The 22,053-nt window shown below is 33.7% G+C and overlaps 1 protein-coding gene across 1 annotated transcript in view; it reads right to left on the bottom strand.

The window, feature by feature from the left end:
• Positions 1-6,385: 6,385 nt before the first annotated feature.
• The window catches only part of LOC119639300 (myb-like protein I), a 35,472-nt gene continuing 19,804 nt past the window's right edge, over positions 6,386-22,053 (bottom strand). The window contains exons 2-8 of the mRNA XM_038036597.1: positions 10,270-10,363; positions 10,008-10,089; positions 9,016-9,873; positions 8,683-8,814; positions 8,540-8,617; positions 7,340-8,404; positions 6,386-7,225 (exon numbers count right to left, since the gene is read on the bottom strand). Of these exons, the coding sequence (XP_037892525.1) occupies positions 6,656-7,225; positions 7,340-8,404; positions 8,540-8,617; positions 8,683-8,814; positions 9,016-9,873; positions 10,008-10,089; positions 10,270-10,363 (2,879 nt within the window). The 3' untranslated portion in view covers positions 6,386-6,655. The remainder of the gene's footprint in view (positions 7,226-7,339; positions 8,405-8,539; positions 8,618-8,682; positions 8,815-9,015; positions 9,874-10,007; positions 10,090-10,269; positions 10,364-22,053) is intronic.

Raw genomic sequence — 22,053 nt, 5'->3', positions numbered from 1 at the left:
TATGTGTAAGAATATATTTTGAGTATAACAGAGAAGAACGTAAAAAAAGGGAAAAAAATTGGGATACATTCTTGCTCGACCGTGCTGGATGCGTATGAAATCTAATCGAAGTTTCTAATAGCAAAAATTAAGAAAGGAAAAAAAGAAAATAAATAAAAAAAACTTTCCGAAATGAAAAAAAACTATAAAAAAAACATTTAACATTTATAATGGAACACTTTTTGTTCTTCGTTTTGTTCACTTAAACATACACCTTTTGTTTAAACATTTTTTTTTCGTAAAACCAAAGTCTCTAGTTTTCTTTCTTTACATATAATAAGAGTATTTAGAATGATTTTTATTTTTCAAAAAATATTTTTTTTTATTTTTTTTTTTTTTTTGTTGTTTTTTTTTTTTTTTATATATATATATATATATATATATATATATATATATATAATTTTTATTTATTCATTTTTTTTTATGATTTTTTTCTATATATAAACGCACATAAAATTTCAGACCACCGCCCTCAACCGGCAACGCAATCAACTCAAAAGCCGCGCACGTATAGAAAAATAATAATATATAATACGAAAAACAAAAACAACAACATCAATAGCAACAACAATAATAATAACAACTAGAATAATCATCATAATAATAACGGTAAGAAAAACTACAGCAATAACCACGTTTAACATACCAACAATAACAATAGTATATCGTATCCATACATTACTAATTTTTCGTACACATCGAACTTTAAAACTGAAGTAGAAACAACCACAACGACAACTACGAAATACAACTGAGGAAATGTAACATGATATATAATCGCAATCACAATCATATACAGGCTTAAAACATTTATGGGTTTCTGTGCGTGCGTACGTACATAGGAACGTACGTCTTTCTTTCCCTTTACATTTTATTATATTCATCATTATTCCCATGAATAGCAACGAGTCGCAAATTCAGAATATTTGTGAACTTAAGATGTTTAGTATATTTTTAGGGGAGGAAGGTTATTTTAACAGAGGTTGCAAGAAGTTGAAAACAATTTCGCAGCGAGAGAAAAACCGAAAAGTTGTGTAAAAGATAATAAAGAGAAAGAAAAGAATATTTATTTCTAACTCTCACCAGTCACGGTTGCTGAACATGGGCACTTTATTTTTTTATTTGTTTTTACTTTTTTCTACTAGAAACAAGGTGACACAGCATTCTTACGCATTTAATTCGTTTCCTTGCAATATAAGCTGAATTAAATTTTTTCACACTAACTACAAGATTTTTTGAGTTTAAAAAATAAAAAAAAATAACAAAAAAAAAAAACAGATTAACGGTATAAACATTATTTTCTGCCTGATAATAGTCAATAGTTTAAAACAAATCCTTCTGTCTAAAAGTAGGCAATGAAATATTTATACTTACAATCTATAAGAAAACATTAGGTCATATATTTAGCATAATGGGAATATATAATTATTAAATTTTTTCTTTAAGTAAGTGTCAAAAAAGGCCTATGCTGAAGGGGATCTTTATTTACTTGTAAATTTAAGTAAGCAAATATCAAAAAGAAGAAAGAAGTTGTCTTCGGCTCGGCTAAAAGCCTCTAAGACCCGTCACGAACTTGGTCCTGATATAATTTATCGATGTCGTATACGGTGTCGTACGGCGTAAGTAAATGACACTAAAGGTGCTCTAGTTTGTAAACTAGTGACAGGAAGGTGTGTCATGATATTGCAAACAAAATGTACATTTGAAGGTTGATGTTAGCTAAAAATCATGGATTCGCCAATACTTGCGACATTTATATGTCGTCCGACCATCCCATTGATATCGACTTGAAGATCTCCGTAATTAATTGTATCCGCTCAAAATTTGCATTTGGATACTTTTACCTAATTTTTTAACTTAACCAGTAGAATACGAAAATATGTAAAGAGCATCTATATGCTAAGATTAAATTTCTTTGAAAACCTTAGTTAGAGCAGACAGACAGATTGATGGACAGAACTAAATCGATTCTGTTGTTCACGTTCATCAATACGACATATATATATGTATATCTACAAAACGGGTCCCCGATGCATATTTTATGCGTTGCAAGTATTACGCGGATTTAATATGCCGATCCTTGATAAAAAGTCATAGTAAAAAAACTCGGAAACATTTATAGGCTTTTACGTAATTTTTAGAAGCGTTAGTCGCCTCGTTGTTATTAACTGATATTTTTGAGAAACTTTATCTTCTTCTCCTTCGTCTGCAATCCGGCAAATCAACAATAGATGATTCTGTTGTGTTGATTAAAGCAAAAAAAAAAAAAAAAAAAAAAAAAAACAAGAATCTTTTTCTTCTCTAGCTCTTAAAAGTAGGCAACGATTTTTGAAAATGAATTTTACCTAAAAACAAGCAGCATTTTATTTTCTTGTCTTCTTTCTTCTTCGAATGATTATTATTCATTCACTTTGTTTTAGTGTATTTTTTGTGAACGGCAGAAGTATATATATATTGTACTACTCTCGTTATCATTCTCTTACCTGTAATAAGATTTATTTTATCGGCTGATAATTTTTGTATGTAACTGCGTTTTTAGGAGTATTACTTATTACACTTTGGAAATTTTTATTAGTTGTTAACCCTTTAACTTCTTCTTTTTTTTTTTTTGTCTTTAAAGATTTCGTCATATTTATATATACTTACTCACTTGTTGGCTTACTCCATAGCCGTTACAATTTTTTTGCATATGATTTCGAAATATTTTCTTACAAACTCACTGGTATCCAATTCGTATTAACTATCAATTAGATTATAGTCTCTCTCGCACTCTATTGCTCTCTGTAGAGACTGTCATCAAACTTTTTTATATCCTCGCAATTTTTCTGTCGTTTTCTATCTCTTCGTGGCTCTCTGAATTCCTTTGTTCTTAATTCTGCTTTTCTCTGCCATCCTTTTTAAATATCGAGTTAGAGGGAAGTTTTTTATTAAAATTCTGTCACAAGTAACATTGAATATTTCTGTTAACATTTAACCGCTTATGCTTATCTTTATTTCAACTTTTTGTTTTTTCATTCTTTTTTTTTTTTAATATATTTCCAAAATACCTAAAAATTCTCTTAAGGGTGGTTTGTTGATAAATTTGCCTTGGCGCGAATCTACTAAAAATACGCAATTCGTCAGTTTTTGTAATGCGTATATAGTAGCAGCAGTAGTAGTAGTAGTAGTAGTAGTAATAGTACTAGTAGCAGAATATCTGTAATTACGATAAGTGAGCCCAGGAGTGCCTTAATGTATATTTGTTTTAGTCTTTGCTTTTCCCCGACAATTTAGAATTTCTTCTGGCGAAGGATAACTTTTGAATTCAGATACAGATTGCCACAGATGGATATTGTAAGTTTAGTTGAATGTATTACGGGAAGTAGTTTTTTTTTTTTTTTTTTTGCTTTGTCTTTTTCCTAAAATTGAAATGAAAATTTCAAAAAAAGAGTATCTCTTCCCCAACAAATTTTCCCAAAATTTTATTTATTGTATATGAAATATATGTTTGTGTTGCATTTTTTATGTATTTTATTTTAATTATTATTTATGTTTTTTTTTTTTTAATTTTTGCGTATTTTTCTTAACCGGTTTTTCGTTTTTTTACAATACGAGTTTGCTTTGCTTGCTTGGCTCGCTTGGCTTAGCTCCTTTAATCAGTTAACCCTCTATTTTATGCATTGTCTTCTTCTTCAAGTTTTCCTTAAAGTGTTTAGCGGCTTTTTCTTTTCGTTTTTCATTGCTTCGTTTAAATGGCGGTCTCGTTCTCGGTGCACTGGAAAAGTATTACCTTAACATATCTTATTCTTCGCGATTCACGTCAGATACTATAAATGGAAGAGATTCTTAGGCAAAATGTCGTTATCTTCAAGATTAAGTTATGATTCATCCAAAATTAGATCAAATTTTCGATTCAATTAATGCCGAGCATGATGATACACACATTATATTCATTCTTACAATATACAAAACTTGAAATTTTCATATTTATCGTTATCGCGCATGGAAGTAATAAAAAGCCCACAAAGAAAACAAACAAGAAAAACGTGAAGTAAGTAGGAAAAAAAAAACACACACACTTTTAAAAATGAAAAATAAAATAAAAGAGAAATTTCCGAAATTTATTCTCTCCAGAGAAAAGCCGTTTGCCTCTTCCCCGCCAACCGTTCCCTAAAAGTATGTTTGTCTGTTAAAAGAAGCATCAAGCTTTTCTTCTAAAGCTTCTTCTTCTTATCATACACGTAATTAATATATAAAGCAATGGTTGTTGTCTTTACTTAGCGTTCAACGCATCAAATATGACAAGAGCAAAAAAAAGCCGAATGTCCTTACTTTGTGGATGCAGTTTGTACGGCTATTAGACGCAGGCGAAGTTGAATGAATTCAGCCTTAAACAAAGTTTTTAAGCTGGCAATGTCTTCGTTATAGCACAGCTAGTTAAACGGCTTGTAAACTTTTATACCCTTCATCACTTACGATGCAAGCGTATATTATGTATGTATGTAACACTCAGAAGCACATCAGATAGACTCCTTTTTTTAATTCACTAACCGATTCAGAGTAACTTCTTAAACTGATCTAAACATGTCTCCCCGCTTGTCCGTTTTTGTGAAATATTTTGATGAAATTTTGTACGCCGACATGCTTTGGCTCCTATCAGACGAACGCTGCAAAAATTGTTTCAATCAAATCATTTTTTCGACCTTCACCTTCACACATGGTACCCTATTTTGACACCAATTATATGAAGCTAGGCTGTAGGCTATTTAGTAGTGGGCCGTGGTCCGCTATAATGTTTTGAATTGTTGTTTTTGTTTTTATGCTTTTTTTAAGATAACAGATACAGCCACAGACGAATGTAGTTTTCTTACTTTCCAAATTTTCCCATATATATTATCTTGTAGTGTGATCGCATATCGGTATATGCAACCACCAGTGAAGTGTGTCATGCAAACTCGGCATAATTGTTTTTGCACACACTTCACCTGGCTGAGTATTGCATTGTGAAATTTAAGCGTACAAATGCGTATTGAAAACGAGAAATGTGGCAGGAAAGCTATCAATTCGCTCTTTTATAGCGGAATTCTATTTATATGTAAATATGTAATGTGTGTACGTGTATGTATATATGCAATTAGGAGAATTTTGTGTTCAATCATTTCAGAAAAATGTTCCAAAAGAATGGAGGATTAATAAGGATGCCTACAAATATGCTGTTGAGATGCAGGAATGTGTCAAGGGTGAGGGCGGGGAAAATTTGAATGCTTCGATTTGGATAAATCATTTAAGAGCGTATTACAAATAAAACACAATAATTCTAGCATTTGAACTGAAATAAAGATTAACGAGTCCAAGATGGGGTATCCCATCCTCCTCTTTGCTGATTCATAGGAAACGAATGGTAAATGATGAATAAAGTAAAATTCTTTTGATTAAGAAAAAAACTTGAAAGTTTTTTTAAAAATTTTATTAACATTATTTTAATATACCATTTATTACAAAAATTATGAATTTAAATAAAACACAAAAAAAAAAGAAACAAATTTTTTGTAACAATTTTTTAATAATAAGAAAAAAGAATAAAATTGGGGGAAAAAAATGCCGAAAATAGCGATGAAACTCATTACTAACTAAGTATAAATATAAATATAAATAGATATAAATATATATACATATATATATATATATATATATATATATATAAAACAATGAAAAGTTGATATATAATGTAAAATAAATAATCAGTATGTGTGCGTGTGCGTGTGTGTGTGTGTGTGTATGTGTGTGTATGCGTTAAAATTCAATTTATAAAAATTTGAGAATGAAATGAAAATTTTTTATAGCGACGTCTTACAAAACTACATAACTCATGCTGTTCATGCTTGGCTTTTCGCTTTGAGAAACACAAAGTTTTTTCTAAGGACCACTGTGTGTCATCGAAAACGAAAACAAGAAAAAACAAAAAAAAAAAAAAAAGAGCTGATGGACTGGCAAGCAAGAAAATGCAGTATATTGCGTCTTCCGTTAATAGGCGGGCGCGCCTTTAAAGGTTTTTGCACTCTTTTTTTTTTCCCTTTCTGTTTTAATTATTTATTAGAAAAGAAACTTACATTAGTGTGTTGCGTATTAATTCTACAAAATCAAGTTTATAAATATAAAAATAAATAATAACTAAAATTACACAAAAACGGTTGCATTAATAATTAAATATAAGCATTATGTTAATAATAATAATAATAATAATAATAAAAAACAAATGCACAAATACACATAAACTCACCTTGCCTGCCCCCGTTCCCGCCCCCGCCCCCGCCCCTGCCACCGACCCCGATCCCGATCCCGACCCAACAAAATAAATAAGTTTTGATGAAAGTTCGCATTCAAGTTCGCTTAGCCGGCTAAACGCTTACACAATCAATCCTATTTAGCCTCATCTTGGCTAATACATGTTCCCTTTTTCCCTCTCCCTGATCCCCTGATCCCTTCATCCCCTCATTCCGTCAACCCGTCATCATCCCGCCCGCCCCTTTTAAACGCGATCGTTTTTGTCGTGTTCGTTATTACTTTTTATACAAAAGCAAAAACAAAAAAAGGAAAAAGAGGAAGAAAATTATCGTTTTATGATTCGTTTCATTTGTCATTCGGCATTTTTGATTTCATTGAGATTTCGACAAGTGGTACTGGCTGCTGTTGAAGCAACCGTTTCTCTGGAGTCGATTTCTTCCATTTTGAAAACTTTACTCTTAAGACCACATAATATTTCCGCTGTCGCTATACTTTTCACTGTACTCAAGTCCAACTGATGATTGCTGCTGTTGTTGTTGTTATTGTTATTATCATTATTATTATTATTATTATTGTTGTTGTTGTTATTATTATTATTATTGCCAGCTCTTTCATCGCTTTCTGGCTCATTCGGACAATGACCGCCGAATCCGGCATTCGTATGATGATGCAGATGTTCACGTTGATGATGCTGATAGTGATGATGATGATGTAGATTCGGATGCGAATGCTGTTGAATGCTATGATGATGATAGGACGGTGACTCACAATCGTGTTGTTCTTGTTGTTTTCTTTGTGTTTCTGGTTCGTCGTTTTGGGTGTGAATTTGAATTTGAGTATGATATTCTGTAGGATTCGTCTCGTGTTGCACTTTACGATTGATGGCATTTATTAGAGCTGTGTTTTTATGCTTTTTATTATTATTATTATTATTATTATTATTATTATTGTTACTATTATTATTATTATTGTTATTGCTATCGATATCCATGGTATCTCTTATATTATTATCATTATTATTGTTGTTGTTAATATCATCATCATCATCATCATCATCATCATCATTATCATTATCATTATCATTATCATTATTATTATCGTTTCTTCTAAGACCACCGCCATGATTACTATTGTCCATTTCCGAGCTTTGATCCATACGATCACCTTCTGCAATTGTATCGGTTGCACCCTTCAAGTCTCGCAATAATTTCACTTCTGATTTGTTAAAATCATGAGCTCCGCCATTATTATTACTACTATTATTACTACTATTATTGTTGTTATTATTATTGTTATTCTGTACCAAATTCAAAGCTTCCTCTTCGTCATCATTTATAGTAGTCGCAGTATCACGCTGTTCGTTCGCACTCACATTCGTATTCGTATGCGTATTCGTGCTCGTATTCGCATTCGCGTTCGCATTCGCGTTCGTATTTGTATTCAAATGATTTTCCATCAAACGTATCTTGAAATTATTATGCGGTTGCGGTAATATGGCTTCCTGACGGATGGCAACCTCTGTATTAGGTTTATTGCCGCCACTTTCCTGATCGAGGCCATAGCGTTCCATTTCTTTGAAACGCTTTTCATTTAACTCCTCATTATAATGCATTAATATTCGACGTTTGGCCAAATATTTATGTTGTTTACGTGTCGAGTCTAACATTTTTTTACTATTCGCCTGTAATATAGAATAATTATTCCCTTTGAGATGATCATTCACGCTATTGCTATTCGGTAAATGATTGTAATTGCTGTTGCTGCTGCTGCTGCACTCGTTCATATTGTTGTTATTATTATTGTTATTGCGACTAAGATTTTTCATAAAAGTCTCCGTTAGTGTACTTTTCGATTTAATGTGATCGCGAAAACTGGGGAAACCCGGTTGCATAAGTATACTATTGCTACCGTTGGCGGCGTGTGATGAACCATTTATATTAAGATCGAGTATCGATTTTCGGGTATCGTAAGTTTGACCGGTAATATTAACGCTGTGGGTTGATCGATCGAAATGGCATTCGGTGGTCCCGGTGGTTGTATTAGCAGAAGACTCACTCTCGTGCGTTGAACTGATATCCTTATTATCATCATCAAAATTTTTCTACAATTAAAAATTTCGATAATGAATCGATGATGCATGCGAAAGACTTTTGAAATTTTAAAATTGAATCGAAAGTGAACTTCTTCTTAGACTAGCACTAACGAATAGATAAATGCGTCAGAATTTAGGCCTTACCTCAGTATGTAAACCTTTGATTTTCATAGCTTCAGCGACCTTAAGGAATACTGGAAGATCTTCGAATTTAACATTAACCTGAATTGTAGAAATGATTAGAAGATATATTAAAAATTGCAATGAGATCTATGCTAAATACTCACCTGACCGCTGTACATGAAATCCAATAATCCAGCCATATGATTAGCCTCGACATCTGCCATTAATAGTATGGGATGACTGGAAGGATTCTCGAGGAAGATTTGTTGAAAGTATGGACTGCAAACGGATAAAACCTAGAAAGTGAGAAACAAGAGAGAGAGAGGAAGAGAGAGGAAGAGAGAGGAAGAGAGAGAGAGAGACAGAGAGAGAGAGAGAGAGAGAGAGAGAGAGAGAGAGAGAGAGAGAGTGAGAGAGAGAGAGAGAGATATGGCGGATTAAAGGAAATTGAATGTCAAGCAGGCCTAAAATTAAAATTGAAAGCACTTTTTATTTACCAATTTATGGGCTTTGAAGATTTTGCCTCCGGCTGCTATGGTAACGTCAACCATTTTTTCATCTTTTTGCAGTGTATGGAAGCCGCGACACATATTACCGTGAAAATTATTCCAAGACAGCAAATACTGATCAATAGTGTTGGGATCGGTAAGTTGATGTTGCAGTTGCTGCTGCTGTTGATGCAGCAATTGCTGTTGAGCAGCTTGATGTTGAGCGGTTTGTAAATGTATTTGCTGTGCGGTTGTGGGCGGCGTGGGTGGCGGCGGTGGCGGTAGTTGATGTTGCGGCTGCTGTGCTTGGTTCGGTGATATATGTGCTGGTGAGTGAATTAGATTGTGTTGTAGTTGCTGTTGTTGATGTTGATGTTGATGTTGCTGCTGTTGCTGCTGTTGCTGTTGGTGTTGTTTAGCTTGTTGTTTGAGCTTATTTAGATTCTCTTGTTGCTCGTGTTCACGTTGACGCAAAAATTCGTCTTTAATTTTGTACTGTTGCATACTCAGGTCATCTACACTTTTTGATAGTTTAATAGTCTCGCTGCTATTGAACTTATTACTATTAGCTAGCATAGGCTTAATATCATATTTATAATCACTCATTGTAAATTTCTTTTCAGCTCTCTCCTTTTGACGTCGAACCAACTCTTCAATATTCATATAGGCTCCCGAACTGGCCGCTGCTATAGCGGATGCTATAATGGGATCATCCTCAAAGACGCTGTCATCGATCGTCTCCTTAAGAGTTTTTGTTGATGAGAATAAACGTAACGAAGGATCGTTTACTTGATCGCTAAAATAAACATCCATTAAAGTGAAAAACGGCCATTCGCGACGTTTAGGTTCTTCGGACATTTTAATAGCCTTTCCAACGATAATCGCAGTTGATAGAAGTACGGATAGTGAGGCAAGTATAGTGAAGAAACATAAATAACGAATTTATTAATATTTGGAGCAAAAATTAACTCAAACGATTGTGAAAATGTTGATCAACTGACCTTGTACTCTTGCAACAGATTATTCCATTTTTTAATAATTTTCGATAGCGGTAAAGGAACATTGAGCTCGCGTTCAACAACACTTTATTTTATTTGACAAAAGCAAAAAAAAAAAAAAAAAAAAAAAACAACAAACGAAACGCAAAGTCAGTGAAGTAACTTATAAAAGTATATAGTTATTAAGAAAGTTTAAAGGCGAAATAGATTAGATAGAGAAAGAAAGGCATCGGCTCTTGTACATTGTGTATGAATGTATACTTACGCCCAAGCATATTTAGAGGCATTACGCTTGCCTGTGAATAAAGGAGAGAGTTCAGCTCTTAGCCTGATAAGTGATTTGACCTTTTCGGCTTCCCCTGGAATTTAAACAATTTTAGAAAGAGAAATTAAATTTTTTTTAAAAGAAAAAAAAATAAAAAAAATTAAAAAAAAAAATTTCTTAATAGAGTTTCGCTGAAGCCAGGTTTTTCATCGTTATGTCAGTGGACTTAGAAAGAAAACAATGATAACGATAATGATAATGATGATGACTACGATAATAATAATGATGTTGGACAGTGTTTGTCATAAATAATAATTTTCATCATCAATGTTGTCATCAGCAAGACAATAATGATCAGTTACAAAACCAAGTTTGTAGACACCGAAAACATCTTGTTATGGCATCGAAACTAAATTCGGTTTAATGCTTTCAGCTTTTGTTTTGCGTGGACTTGAATAACTTTTACCGAGAAATTTCTATAAAATAATAATGAACACACATTAACTTCTCTTCTTCGACTATGCCGAGGTGTCGTGACGAGCTGAAAAAAACATGCTTAGACCGCAATAACAGAAACAACAATAACAACAACAATAACAACAAAAAAGGCAACAACGACAAATAATAACTGCAAACGCAACAGCAACAGAGACAGCAGCAGCAGCGGCAGCGGGCTGCTAAATCTATTCAACTTTGAAGAATTCATTCGTTTCATTAGCAAAATCACTGTGAAAAGATTTCACTTTCGCTTATGACGTTAACTTTTGCTTCTTCTTTTGTTTTAATTTTTTTCTTTTCTTTTCTTTCCTTTCTATTTTTTTTTTTTCTTTCTTTCTTTCTTTCTTTCTTTGTTTTTGGTGGCTGCTTTTTCACAAATTATAGTCTTTTTCTTATTTGCCTCTATGGCTGAGTGTGCATGTATGTGTATTTCTTGCTTTCTTATATTATACGCGAACTTTTCTATATCATTGATTCGCTACAGATACGGTAAATGCACCTCACTCTAACTCTTTCTCTCTCTTTCTGTCTCTTTCTCTCTTTCTCTCTTTCTCTCTGAGCTAAGATAATAGCTAAGTAAACATTTTTTTCTTTTTTCTTTTCAAAAACAATCAGAAGTTATTCGAAATTTCTTTTTTATTTATGTATTTTTATTTTTTTTCAGATGCCGTTCGTTACGTTCGCTTATTTATTTCGTTCACAATAATAATAAACGATTGAATGCAAAAAAAGCCGCTATAAAGCCAAAGCACATAACTACAATATTGCAATACCGGATCTTAGTATTGTACAATAAACGGAGACAACAACCACGAATCGATTTGCTTCAGAAATTTTACACACACACACACACTTGTATATACGCACACACATTTTTTTAAAAATGCTTTAGGTAAAAATTAAATCAATTTTATAAATACTGCTATTACTTTAATAGATGATCGGACGGACGCAGACCGTGTTTGTTAAATGTAATAAATTTTACTTTAGCATTTATATCATTGCGCTTTTAGTGAAGCTAGAAAGCTGGAAAGGAAAAGCTACCCACTATCGTAAGTCAATCTTAACATTAGAACTATTAAAATATTCGAACCGTCATTGCTTAGCAGAAATGGGTACAATGCTAGTGTTAAGGTAACGACTAATGGGGCTTAACTCGAAAGAGTCTCTTCTAAAAAAAAAAGATTTCATGTTATCCCATAACTTTATTATCGTCAAGAACCGTTTTTGGCAAAATAATCGTATGTTTCAAGTGTGACAAGTGTATCGATCCTTGAACACAAGTGGGCTGAGATGGCTCGAACTCAATTTCCAATATATTGTGCAGTTGGTTCTCGTTACCGGGAAACTTTTAATCACAAGTGAATTGAAGGTATTCGGTAATGCCACAACGTGAGGTAAACCGTCTTTAGTCCTTTTGCAGCTTTTTGAAGTTTTAACATTAAAGTTAGAAAGATTAACTGGCATGATCCACCAAGCCTTACCAATCTCTGTTATGTTAAGTTGAGGAGAATTTGAAAAAGGAAGCATCTGAAAACGTTTTCAATTTTGTGTGTGTGGGAATGTAGGGTTCTTTTTTTGAATCCTACAACACTTATGGTGCAAGGAGATACTAGGCTTGCGTGGGAGAGATGGACCCACCTTTTCTTATACCGATCGATTCAAAATCATTTTCTGTCTGTCTGTGTTGTTTTGTTCTGTTCGAGGTGCAGGTCGCAATTTTCAAGATATTTCAATGAAATTCGGTCCATCGACGAAGGATGATAGTTCGGAACGGACCATTTTTTCTTTCACTTCGCATAAAACAACTTATTTTCAAATCTCGTCATATGAATATGAATAAATAGGTTAGGCAAAGTGCCGGAGGGTATTTAAGGATAGGCCGTGTTCCACTGTCGCCTTTTTCATTTGTTTTACTCAGTCAGTCATTATTTCTTCACTCAGTCATGCCCTTCCCGATTAGATGCGGCCGCATGTCAATCATAATTACAATATGATTTACCTTAATATGGATTGAACTGGCGTATGCCTACTTAATAATCGATCTGCTCAGCTATTTGGCTATGCTGTAGACGACAAATCAAAATTCTTCTCAACTGTTTCTCTGACCTTCGATATAAAAATGGAGAGCTAGAACAATTGAAGGATTAGGAGTACGATTGCGTCCTCGTGTTGAGGTATCTTTGTGTAAAAAGTTTTCAATCCTTTTCGCTGGCGGGAATTCTCGACGACCTAACCTCTTCATGTTTTTGCACTTCACTATAGGTTTTCGTCTCCACAAAACCTCCCAAATCAAACTTTTCCCGGTTATGCGTACAGTTAGGAGCATGATAGGGATTACACGAGGTAGTCATGTAACTTGTTATATATCCTATGTAGGTAAAGATTACCAATTCATTCTTTCGTTCAGCCAACAAGAAGCAAAATGATCTTCAATGATCCTAGTGCCCTTCCTGTATAAGGTTCTCAAAGGGTTAACGTGAGACTATTCAACCGAAGAAGAAGAAGAACGTTCCGAATGCTTGCACTTTGAAGTGGAGCAAGCACAAAATTTTCTTTCCTTCCCCCTCTATCTGTAATTCTTCCGTGCGTGCGTCTACACGCACAAGGGGCACAAGCTAAGTGAACGGTCTCAAAAAACAGAAACAAACAAAGAACATATGAAAATGTGAAAATGAAATAAATTTATATTTTTATCTCAGCTCTTTCTTTATGCATTTTATAAGAAAAATTTCGAATTTTCCCCATCGCCCATCCCCCCACACCAAAAAAAAAAAATAAAAAATAGGTCAATGCATTCAGTTAGGAGTTGACCTACTTTTCCATCTTCAAAAGTGTGTGAATATTTTTAATCAAACATTTTGTTTAAAAGATTCTAAGAACAAAAACTAAAAAAAAAAAAAAAAAAAAAAATTGTATTCAAGATGTATTTGTGTTAAAAGGTCTTTGCTGCACACCTATATTTTCTTACAATATCTGCTAACATGCATCAAGCAAAAAATAAGAAGAAGATAAAGAAAAGACTACAAAAAATGTGCTCGTTGTTCTTGAAAAAGAAAACTGAATAAAAAAAAAAGAAAAAAAAAATGAGTATATTTTTAAATACATTTGACCCATTTAGAGGTTCTCACGAGACCGGCAAAACCATAAAGCATTTTAAACAAAATCAACACGAGCGCATACATAAGCACTTATGTAAACAATAATGTCGAAGTTAAACCTACACTAAGCTGAAAATATATTTCTTTTCGTGCCATTCTCTCTCTAGGGGATACAAAAGAAATTATAATAAAATGTAAATAAATTGGTTAACACAAAAAAAAAAAAGAAAAAAAAAAAAACAAAAGAGAAATACACAAAAAGAAAAAGTGCTAAAAATCAAGTAAAAGTAAAAAATTACTTTCCATACATTCAGCAAACAGCAACACAAACAGCAACAGCAATAGCACCAACAAATAGAAGTCAATTAAATTTCGCAATTCGCAATGTTAGACTAGCAGAGAACTACGGTTAGAATGCATGTTACAAATTAAGAGAAACTCGATTTTGTCCGATTCTAGTCTGAATTGAAAAATTTTATTTATCCTGAATTAGTCATCTTTCAAACAGTCGCAGCAGCACAAGTGATGGATTCATTTCCTCTCTAGATTATCAAGAAAATTATTATTGAAAACATTCGGAATGTGATCCCGATTAGTACGAGTTGATTCGGCCAAGGCCTATGTCTATGCCAAAGGGCATCGCATCATGTACTTTAACGGAAAACTTTCTGAATGTGCTCCCGATTAGTACGACTTGATTCGGCCAAGGCCCGTCAAAGGACATTGCATCATGTACTTTGACGATGAATGTCCATTCATTTCTCAGCTCTTGCCCTTGCTTTCTTTGCATTCTGGCCTTAGTTTGCGCATTGAAGCCGTAAACCTATCCTCTCGTCTCGAATTTGCTACGCGCCCGCACACATCCGCGATTAAGATATCCTTACATGCAGCCATTTCTTAGTTTCCTCGCTTGCCTACACATTCTTCAGTTTACACTTTCGCTTACTTGGATATCAATTCGCGATTTGCTTGTCATTTCATGAGCTACACATCCTGTAGTTTGCGTGCTCGGTGCATAATGTGTTCGTGGGCAAAGCTTTTGTCATGGTTGCTTACGCGCCCATCTATTTAAGCGAAAGCCGATTTACTCGCTCGTCTCTCAGTTCGCACTCGTGTCTGTCCAATTGCATTCTATTCTGTTCGTGTGTAAGTGGAGCAATTGTCTTACGTGTCGTGAGTACATTCTTCCTACTTTTCGTCGTCCACGTGCATACTTTGGACTACCGGTTAATGTGTTTGTTTTTCAGTCTATACGTCCATGTCCATGTATCCGTTCGTTTACCTTCCGCTTCGCCGTACATTTATATGATAGCTCTGGAGTCCATGCGTTTTCTCGTCTGTTTCCACCTGCGCCCATCGGTTTAGTTATCGAAAAAATTCTCTAAATTCGTTAATATTGGAGAAGACGTTTAAAAGGTGGCATATGGTGCCCAAGTTAAGTCCCAGAGATAGAAGATTTGGCAAATACTCCCACAAAAGACGTCAAGGAATCGTTATGTAAATTTTGACTTATAGCAGACATTGATCTAACGCTTAACGCTTATATGCTTATCCGAATTATATAAATATTCTCGAACAAAATCAAAGTCAAGAGTTTCCTTGATACGTCCACAATGTTGTTTTCATGTGTTTTCACCTACCTACCTACCAAGAATATCGTCTTTCTATTTATTAATGCTCCTGTCTGCTTATGTATTTTGGAAAAGCATAAAATCGAAAAGCGAGAAACAAGATTACTTGTAAAAGCGCATTTTTATGAAAAACCAAAGAGAATTGTCTCCTATGCATGAAAACCTTTGGCATTCAATTACTTTCGATTAATAAAAAATGTATTGATCCCAGTTGCGGGAGATACTTTTTTAAGGCTTATAAAGTTTTCATTTACTTAAAATTTGAATTATGTTATGTTATGTTACTTTATAAAGAAAACTAACTAACACGATATCCTAATTGAATGAAGGAATGCTGTGGAAACATAGGTAAATAGAGTCATTTTTCTTTTCCGTGATATAGATAAGAAAGAAACAAAATTTTTTTTTTTTTTTTTTTTTGTTTCATAAGAATTAAAATTCAGCTTAGGCAAGGCACCGTGAATGTATGTTTAAGTTATGAAAGTATAAGGCATACATGCATACGGACCATCTACATATAAGCAGATGTTTAATGACTTGACTTTAATAATAAAAGAAATCAAGAGCAAAACAGAAGCTAAGGAAATTATGATAAAGAATAATAGTTTGCGCAAAACAACGTAAACGATAAATGATGACTCATAGTCTGGCAGACAAAGTGAGAGAGGCGCACACACACACACACACACACACACACACATGCGTATACAAGCGAATAAAGCTTTTTTTTTTTTGTTTAGTTTACTTATACATCGACTTAGAATTTTTTATTTTTGTGCTTTTTTTTTTTTTTTTTTTTTTTTTTCATTCAAAATCGAAATATAGGTCAAAAGAGAAACTAACGGTAACTGACGTAGCAGTAAGATTCAGCTGTCTGTGTATAAGACTATGGATGTTTAAATATATATGTGTTTGGCTTCACATTTCTACTGTAAATAGATACTTACAAAAGAAGAAAGATCTACAGAGCTCTTCATCCTATTGAAGAATATGAATGTGATTGTGTGCGCGCGTGTGTGTGTATGTATGTTTGTGTATGAGTAAGTGAGTGCAAATAGGGTATGTGTGCAAATGAAAGGCTTATTGCATAGCAAAGATCAGCTAAAGACTTACGGATCTCGGGGTAAGAAAATATATATATATATAATAAGTGAATGTGTTTAGTTTTTTCTTGGCAATGTTGCTATTGCTGCTGGTGATGGTATGAGAAGTTACTATGAAAGTCTTGAGAAAGAAGACGTAGACACATATATACATAGGCATCCATACATCGATACATACATACAATTACGTTTAAAATCACACACACACACATATACATAGAAAAGAAGTTTTACATTCGTACCAGGTATTGCCCAGCACCCGATAACGACGGCAGCATTAGCAGCACTCTATACATAATTACGGAATGAATGCGAAAAGAAGTAAAAAGAAAAGAGCAAAAAAATAAAAAATTAAAAAAAAAAAATAAACCGCAAACAGCAAAAACGAGTTGAAAAGAAAGTGAAATTTTTGTCGTTTATCACATACATATACATATACATATATATATATATACAGCACTTAATATATTATACACATGCCATCATCATCATCATCATCATCATCATCATTATCATCATTATCATCATTGTCGTCATCATCATCAGCAGTCTCCACTATAATCGAATCGTAAAACACGTACGCAATACGTAAAATTATACTTTTTCAAGTTGAAACTGAAACATACTTAAGCTATGCTTGCTTAGTTTACCGTATTTGTAGTATATTATGGGGTGGTCGGTCAACACATACACACACACACACACACACACATACTCACACGGACTCATTCATATGTATACATGTATACATATCCATGTTTACCCATTTATATTCCTTTCCTCCCTCCCTCCCTCTCCCCCACCCGGTTATATGATTTATTATGCACGCTTTGTAGGTTGGTCTGTAAAGGCGTATTTAGTTAAATTTGTGTGAGGTTTTTTTCTGTTATTTTCTGCCTTTTTTTTTTTGTCTTTCTTTATGCCTTTTGCATGCATTTCGTATAGACTTCTTTTACGGTTTATCGGTGTATACAGAGTAATTGCTTTAAAAACAAAAAACAAAAAAAAAGAGAAAAAAAATTTTTCTTTCTTTGCCATTATTTTTACAATAGATGTACGCATTTGATCTTCAAACAATCAATGTCTTGTCAAATTTTTAATTCCGTTTGCTTTTTAAACGCCAGTATTTGAATGAAAAATTTTTGCATTTGTATTAGATATGCATAAGTTTCGACATAAATTGCATAAGAAGTTAATAAGTAAATAAGTAAACGATTGTGTAAACAAATTTAAAATATTAGGCTTTGTCGTGAAGAGTTTCATCGCCGTCTAAAGGTTTATCACGCCTGCTAAGCTAAGAATCATAAACGTAGCACTATGGAAGAGAATGAAAGAGCACTTAGAAGCGTTATGGAAGCCGGTACCTTTTCATAAAAAAATTTTTAATTTTAAAATACTATTGCTTTTACAATAGCTTCTAAAGCACCGCCTTTGGCTCAACCTAAGCAAAAAATCACTACTACTGCCCAATCTCGTTATTTCCGTATACCTTTTATGGGCGCTAATGCTCCCGAAAACCGTAAATTAGTGTTATCTCGAAAAAAAAAGTTGACGTAACAACTTCTTCTCTTCGTCTTTTTCGTAGCTAAACGTGGTTTATAGTATGCTCATTTCGATGGCCAATATATATATATATTCTGAATAATTCAAAAAATGTGAGAATGAGCGTCCAATTTGCTTAAATAGCATAACCGTTTATTTTCAATATTTATAAAATTTATTACACAATGCTCGCGTGAAAGAATTAATATTTTGGCAGATTAATTAATTGTAGTCGTCGTAGTAGATCTATAAAGTATTATTAAGATATTCTTTAGATATACTTCTGCAGGCTTATTATGCCCATCTGCTGTTGAAAAGGCTGCGGAAAATGCAATAAATTATTGCCTCGAGTACCCAGATGGAGTTTCAAACAGTAGAAAAAATAATTAATTAAGTCTTTATATATGTGTGTTCTATTTTTTTTTTATTTATTTATTTTTTTTTTGTATGACCTATCACTCAGGCGATACCCCCTCTCTTCTTCTCGTACCGCGACAGCGGTCTGAAAGAAGTGGAGAAGGAGAAAGGTTGTGCCCGCGGCCTGCTGGTTGTATGCAATCGATTGTTTCGGCACTCACTAAACCTACGATAAAATCTTCTTTTTATGCATATATACATATATATATATATGTATATGTAAATGAACTATGGTAGTGTTCTACAGGATGGTCGATTCGGTTTTCTTTCTCGCCGTCGGATTACGATTTCCCTTACCGAACTTATCTACTGCAGAATCCTAGCAGACCGAAACTTTATATTGTTGTCTCTCTTGATCTAACCAATGCGTTTGATAAACATCGTACTACACTTAAAAACAATTTTCTCTTGCTGGGGTATGTCAACTTATGTAGTCATACGTCTCTAACGGTATGCAATTTGTTTTAATAGATCACGTCAGTTCCTCTCGGACTGATACCAGATACCGCGGGCATACCATTCTATTCAACCATTTCCGATTCTGCAAGTGACAATTGTAGAATTTTCGCCTACGCAGATGATATTTAGCTGCGATCGAAATGTTATTTACATATTCGCAAAACTGACATCAACGAACTCCTAGCGCATATTAGCTGTGACGGATGAAGGAAAATATGTAGTAAGACTAAAGCTATACTTTATAACTCTCCGCTCCTCGTTGCTTCAATTTGTGTATTGGATTAAGTGAGAATTCTATGATTCTGGCGGATTCCATATCATGTCAGGGGGCAAACCTGGATCGTAAACTCAACTTTGACGTGCATTTGGAGAGTATTTCTGCTACGGTATGTATTACGCTACGGCAATTATATAATCCGAAACTGTGCTTGCCGATTCGAGTTAAATATAGAATTGCGCACGCTCCTCTTATGCCGCCTGCACACTATTCCATTGAAGTTAACTCTTCCTGGACGTTTCATAATAAACCCTTTCTCAACCGCATTACACGTTTTGATGTAAATGTGAAACTCAGAGAGTTTACTCTTTTTTGGAATTCTCTTTCAACGACTATTTAAAATTTACACTGTTACTCTATCTCTACAACTCTACAAAATTGTTCGGTTATAAGCACTGAAGCTTTTCATCGAACGAGCACATCCTTCTAGGTCGAGTAGGAACCTTTTCATATCAATTCCGAGTATGTCGAGCTCTTTTGGTGAACGTACGTTAAGTGTTCGTCGGCTCGGCTCGATATTGAAATGCTCCGCCGCTGATTTTAGGATGCTTTGCTGACTCTTTAAATGCTTTAAAGAAAAAATTGACCTCGTTCTTGAGTACATGAATTCGTCCAGTACAGGCAGCTGATGGTGAGCAAGGTGATTGTTCGGCTAGACTTTAGTTTTTTCTATGCACATGGTTTGCACTAATATAACTATGTATGTTGGTCTATGGCTTTATAAAAAAATATTTCAATATCTCCATCAAAATAATAAAGACTTCAAAGCAAGAAGAGATCTTCGTACGGTAGAAGAAATACTATCGATGCTACCGATGCTGAATGTGAGATTTTAAGGTCGTAAGCTTCTTGTATATATATATATATATGTATATATATAGCAGAAAAATTAGTAAAACATTTACACAAAAATCAATCTTCATATAAATTAAGAGGCGTGATCTCTTTACAGTACAGAAAAAGTACTAAGCTATTCCCAATGAATTACTTAATAGGTGCGCCAATAAGGTCTCTAAATTTTTTGATGAAATGTAAATTTCTCTAAAAAATATTTATTGCTCAGAAGCGTGGAAAAGTGGTCTCATTCATTGTTCGCCTTTCACAAAAAGGGCTGCAGGAACAGCATAGAGAACTATAAGGCTACACCCAAGTTTAGTGTGCTCTTTAAGAGCTTGATAACGAGACGTTTATTACGCTAAGTTAATGCAACATAGTTGACCCCCAGCAAATGCGTAATAATACACCTATTAGATCAATCGTACTATATCCTCAAAGGGTTTTCCAAAGGCTAGCAAATTGATATCATTTACGTTGACTTTGCTTATTTCTAAACTTATTTTATAAGGCTTTCCGGACACAAGATCTAGAAAAAGAGTGAAAGTATGATTTTATGCCTTTTTTTGATACCTTTGCAGACACCTAAGCAGAATTGCCGTTTCTAAACGCGAACAGAGAAATAAGGATTTAATTTAGATGTATCTGTCCGTAAGTCTGCCCTGCCCGCTTTTCAATATTTACAAAGGTAAAGTTAAAAAATAGAAATCTGGAAATGGGTAGATCTACTTATTGTGGATCGTTTCAAATTGAAAATGATTGAAATTGTTTCCGAAATGCATCCAGGCACGTTTACGAAGGATGACTAATTAATTACTAAGAGATAGAATATTGAATTTTAAAGCGCATATTAACCGGCCTCTCGTCCAAGCCAACGGAAAATATTAAAACGAAATTCTTCTGCGGCTACCGCTACGCTTATGTAGGATATTTTTTGCTTATGTTTGCTTATGTTATGTTATGTTGTATGTTAATGAATTGTGTAAAGTTATTGCATAAAAAGTTCTTTCTGAAATTTTGCAATGATTAAAAGGGTCCGGAATGCGCAAATAAACTTTTACGAGAAACATCAGATAAGAGAGAGAGAGACAGAGTTAATGTAATATTAGGCAGAAATTCTATGCACTTATGCACGACTAACTAAGATCTCAATGCGCTTATATAGAAGAAAATTCTATGACACTTTCCTTCAGATCAAATTTATGGAAAAACCAGTGAAATACTTAAAGTACTTTCAGCGTTCAGCTAGTGTTATGGTATTGTGGAGGCAAAACAAAAGCAAAAACAAAAAAAAGAATGCAAAATATGAATATGTTGAAAGAAAGCCAGAAGCGAAACACTAGACTATATTACAATCGCTGCATAACGCGTGCACACATGCACACATACCCACACAAATATGTATTTACATTTAAATAAGTAAATAACTAACTGCAGTATCATGGTCGCCTGATGTGGAAAGTTTAGAAAATCTACACACTAACCGACGTGAAATGCTTAATACAACAAACGAACAAAGTACAAAAACACAAAAAAAATAAAAAATAAACAACAACTAAAACAACATCTAATGAAAAACATTTGACGCAGATTTTATAAAAAGTTAAAAGATACATATGTGTATAAAAATGTGAATGCGTGTATGTGTGTGTGTGTATATATATATATATATATATATGTTTGTGTGCATGCTTTGGACGAATTTTTTTATGCTTTTATGATGGTTTAGAAGTTGTTGTTGCTGCTACTGTTGTTGTTGTTGACTTTTCATTTTCTCTAACAGAAGGCTATACACAGTTGAATGTTCGATGCGATGCATTTGTTGTTTTTGTTTTTAATTTATTTCGCTCCGCAAAACCCCTGTAAAAAATCACAGCTACGTAGTTGGGGTAGCTTAGCACGATGACGGCGATGATGATGAT

This window comes from Glossina fuscipes, unplaced genomic scaffold (assembly GCF_014805625.2).
Source record: "Glossina fuscipes isolate IAEA_lab_2018 unplaced genomic scaffold, Yale_Gfus_2 112, whole genome shotgun sequence".
Lineage (NCBI taxonomy): Eukaryota > Metazoa > Arthropoda > Insecta > Diptera > Glossinidae > Glossina > Glossina fuscipes.
Note: the sequence above shows the minus strand (reverse complement) of the source record. Positions and strands in the feature narration are given on the sequence as shown.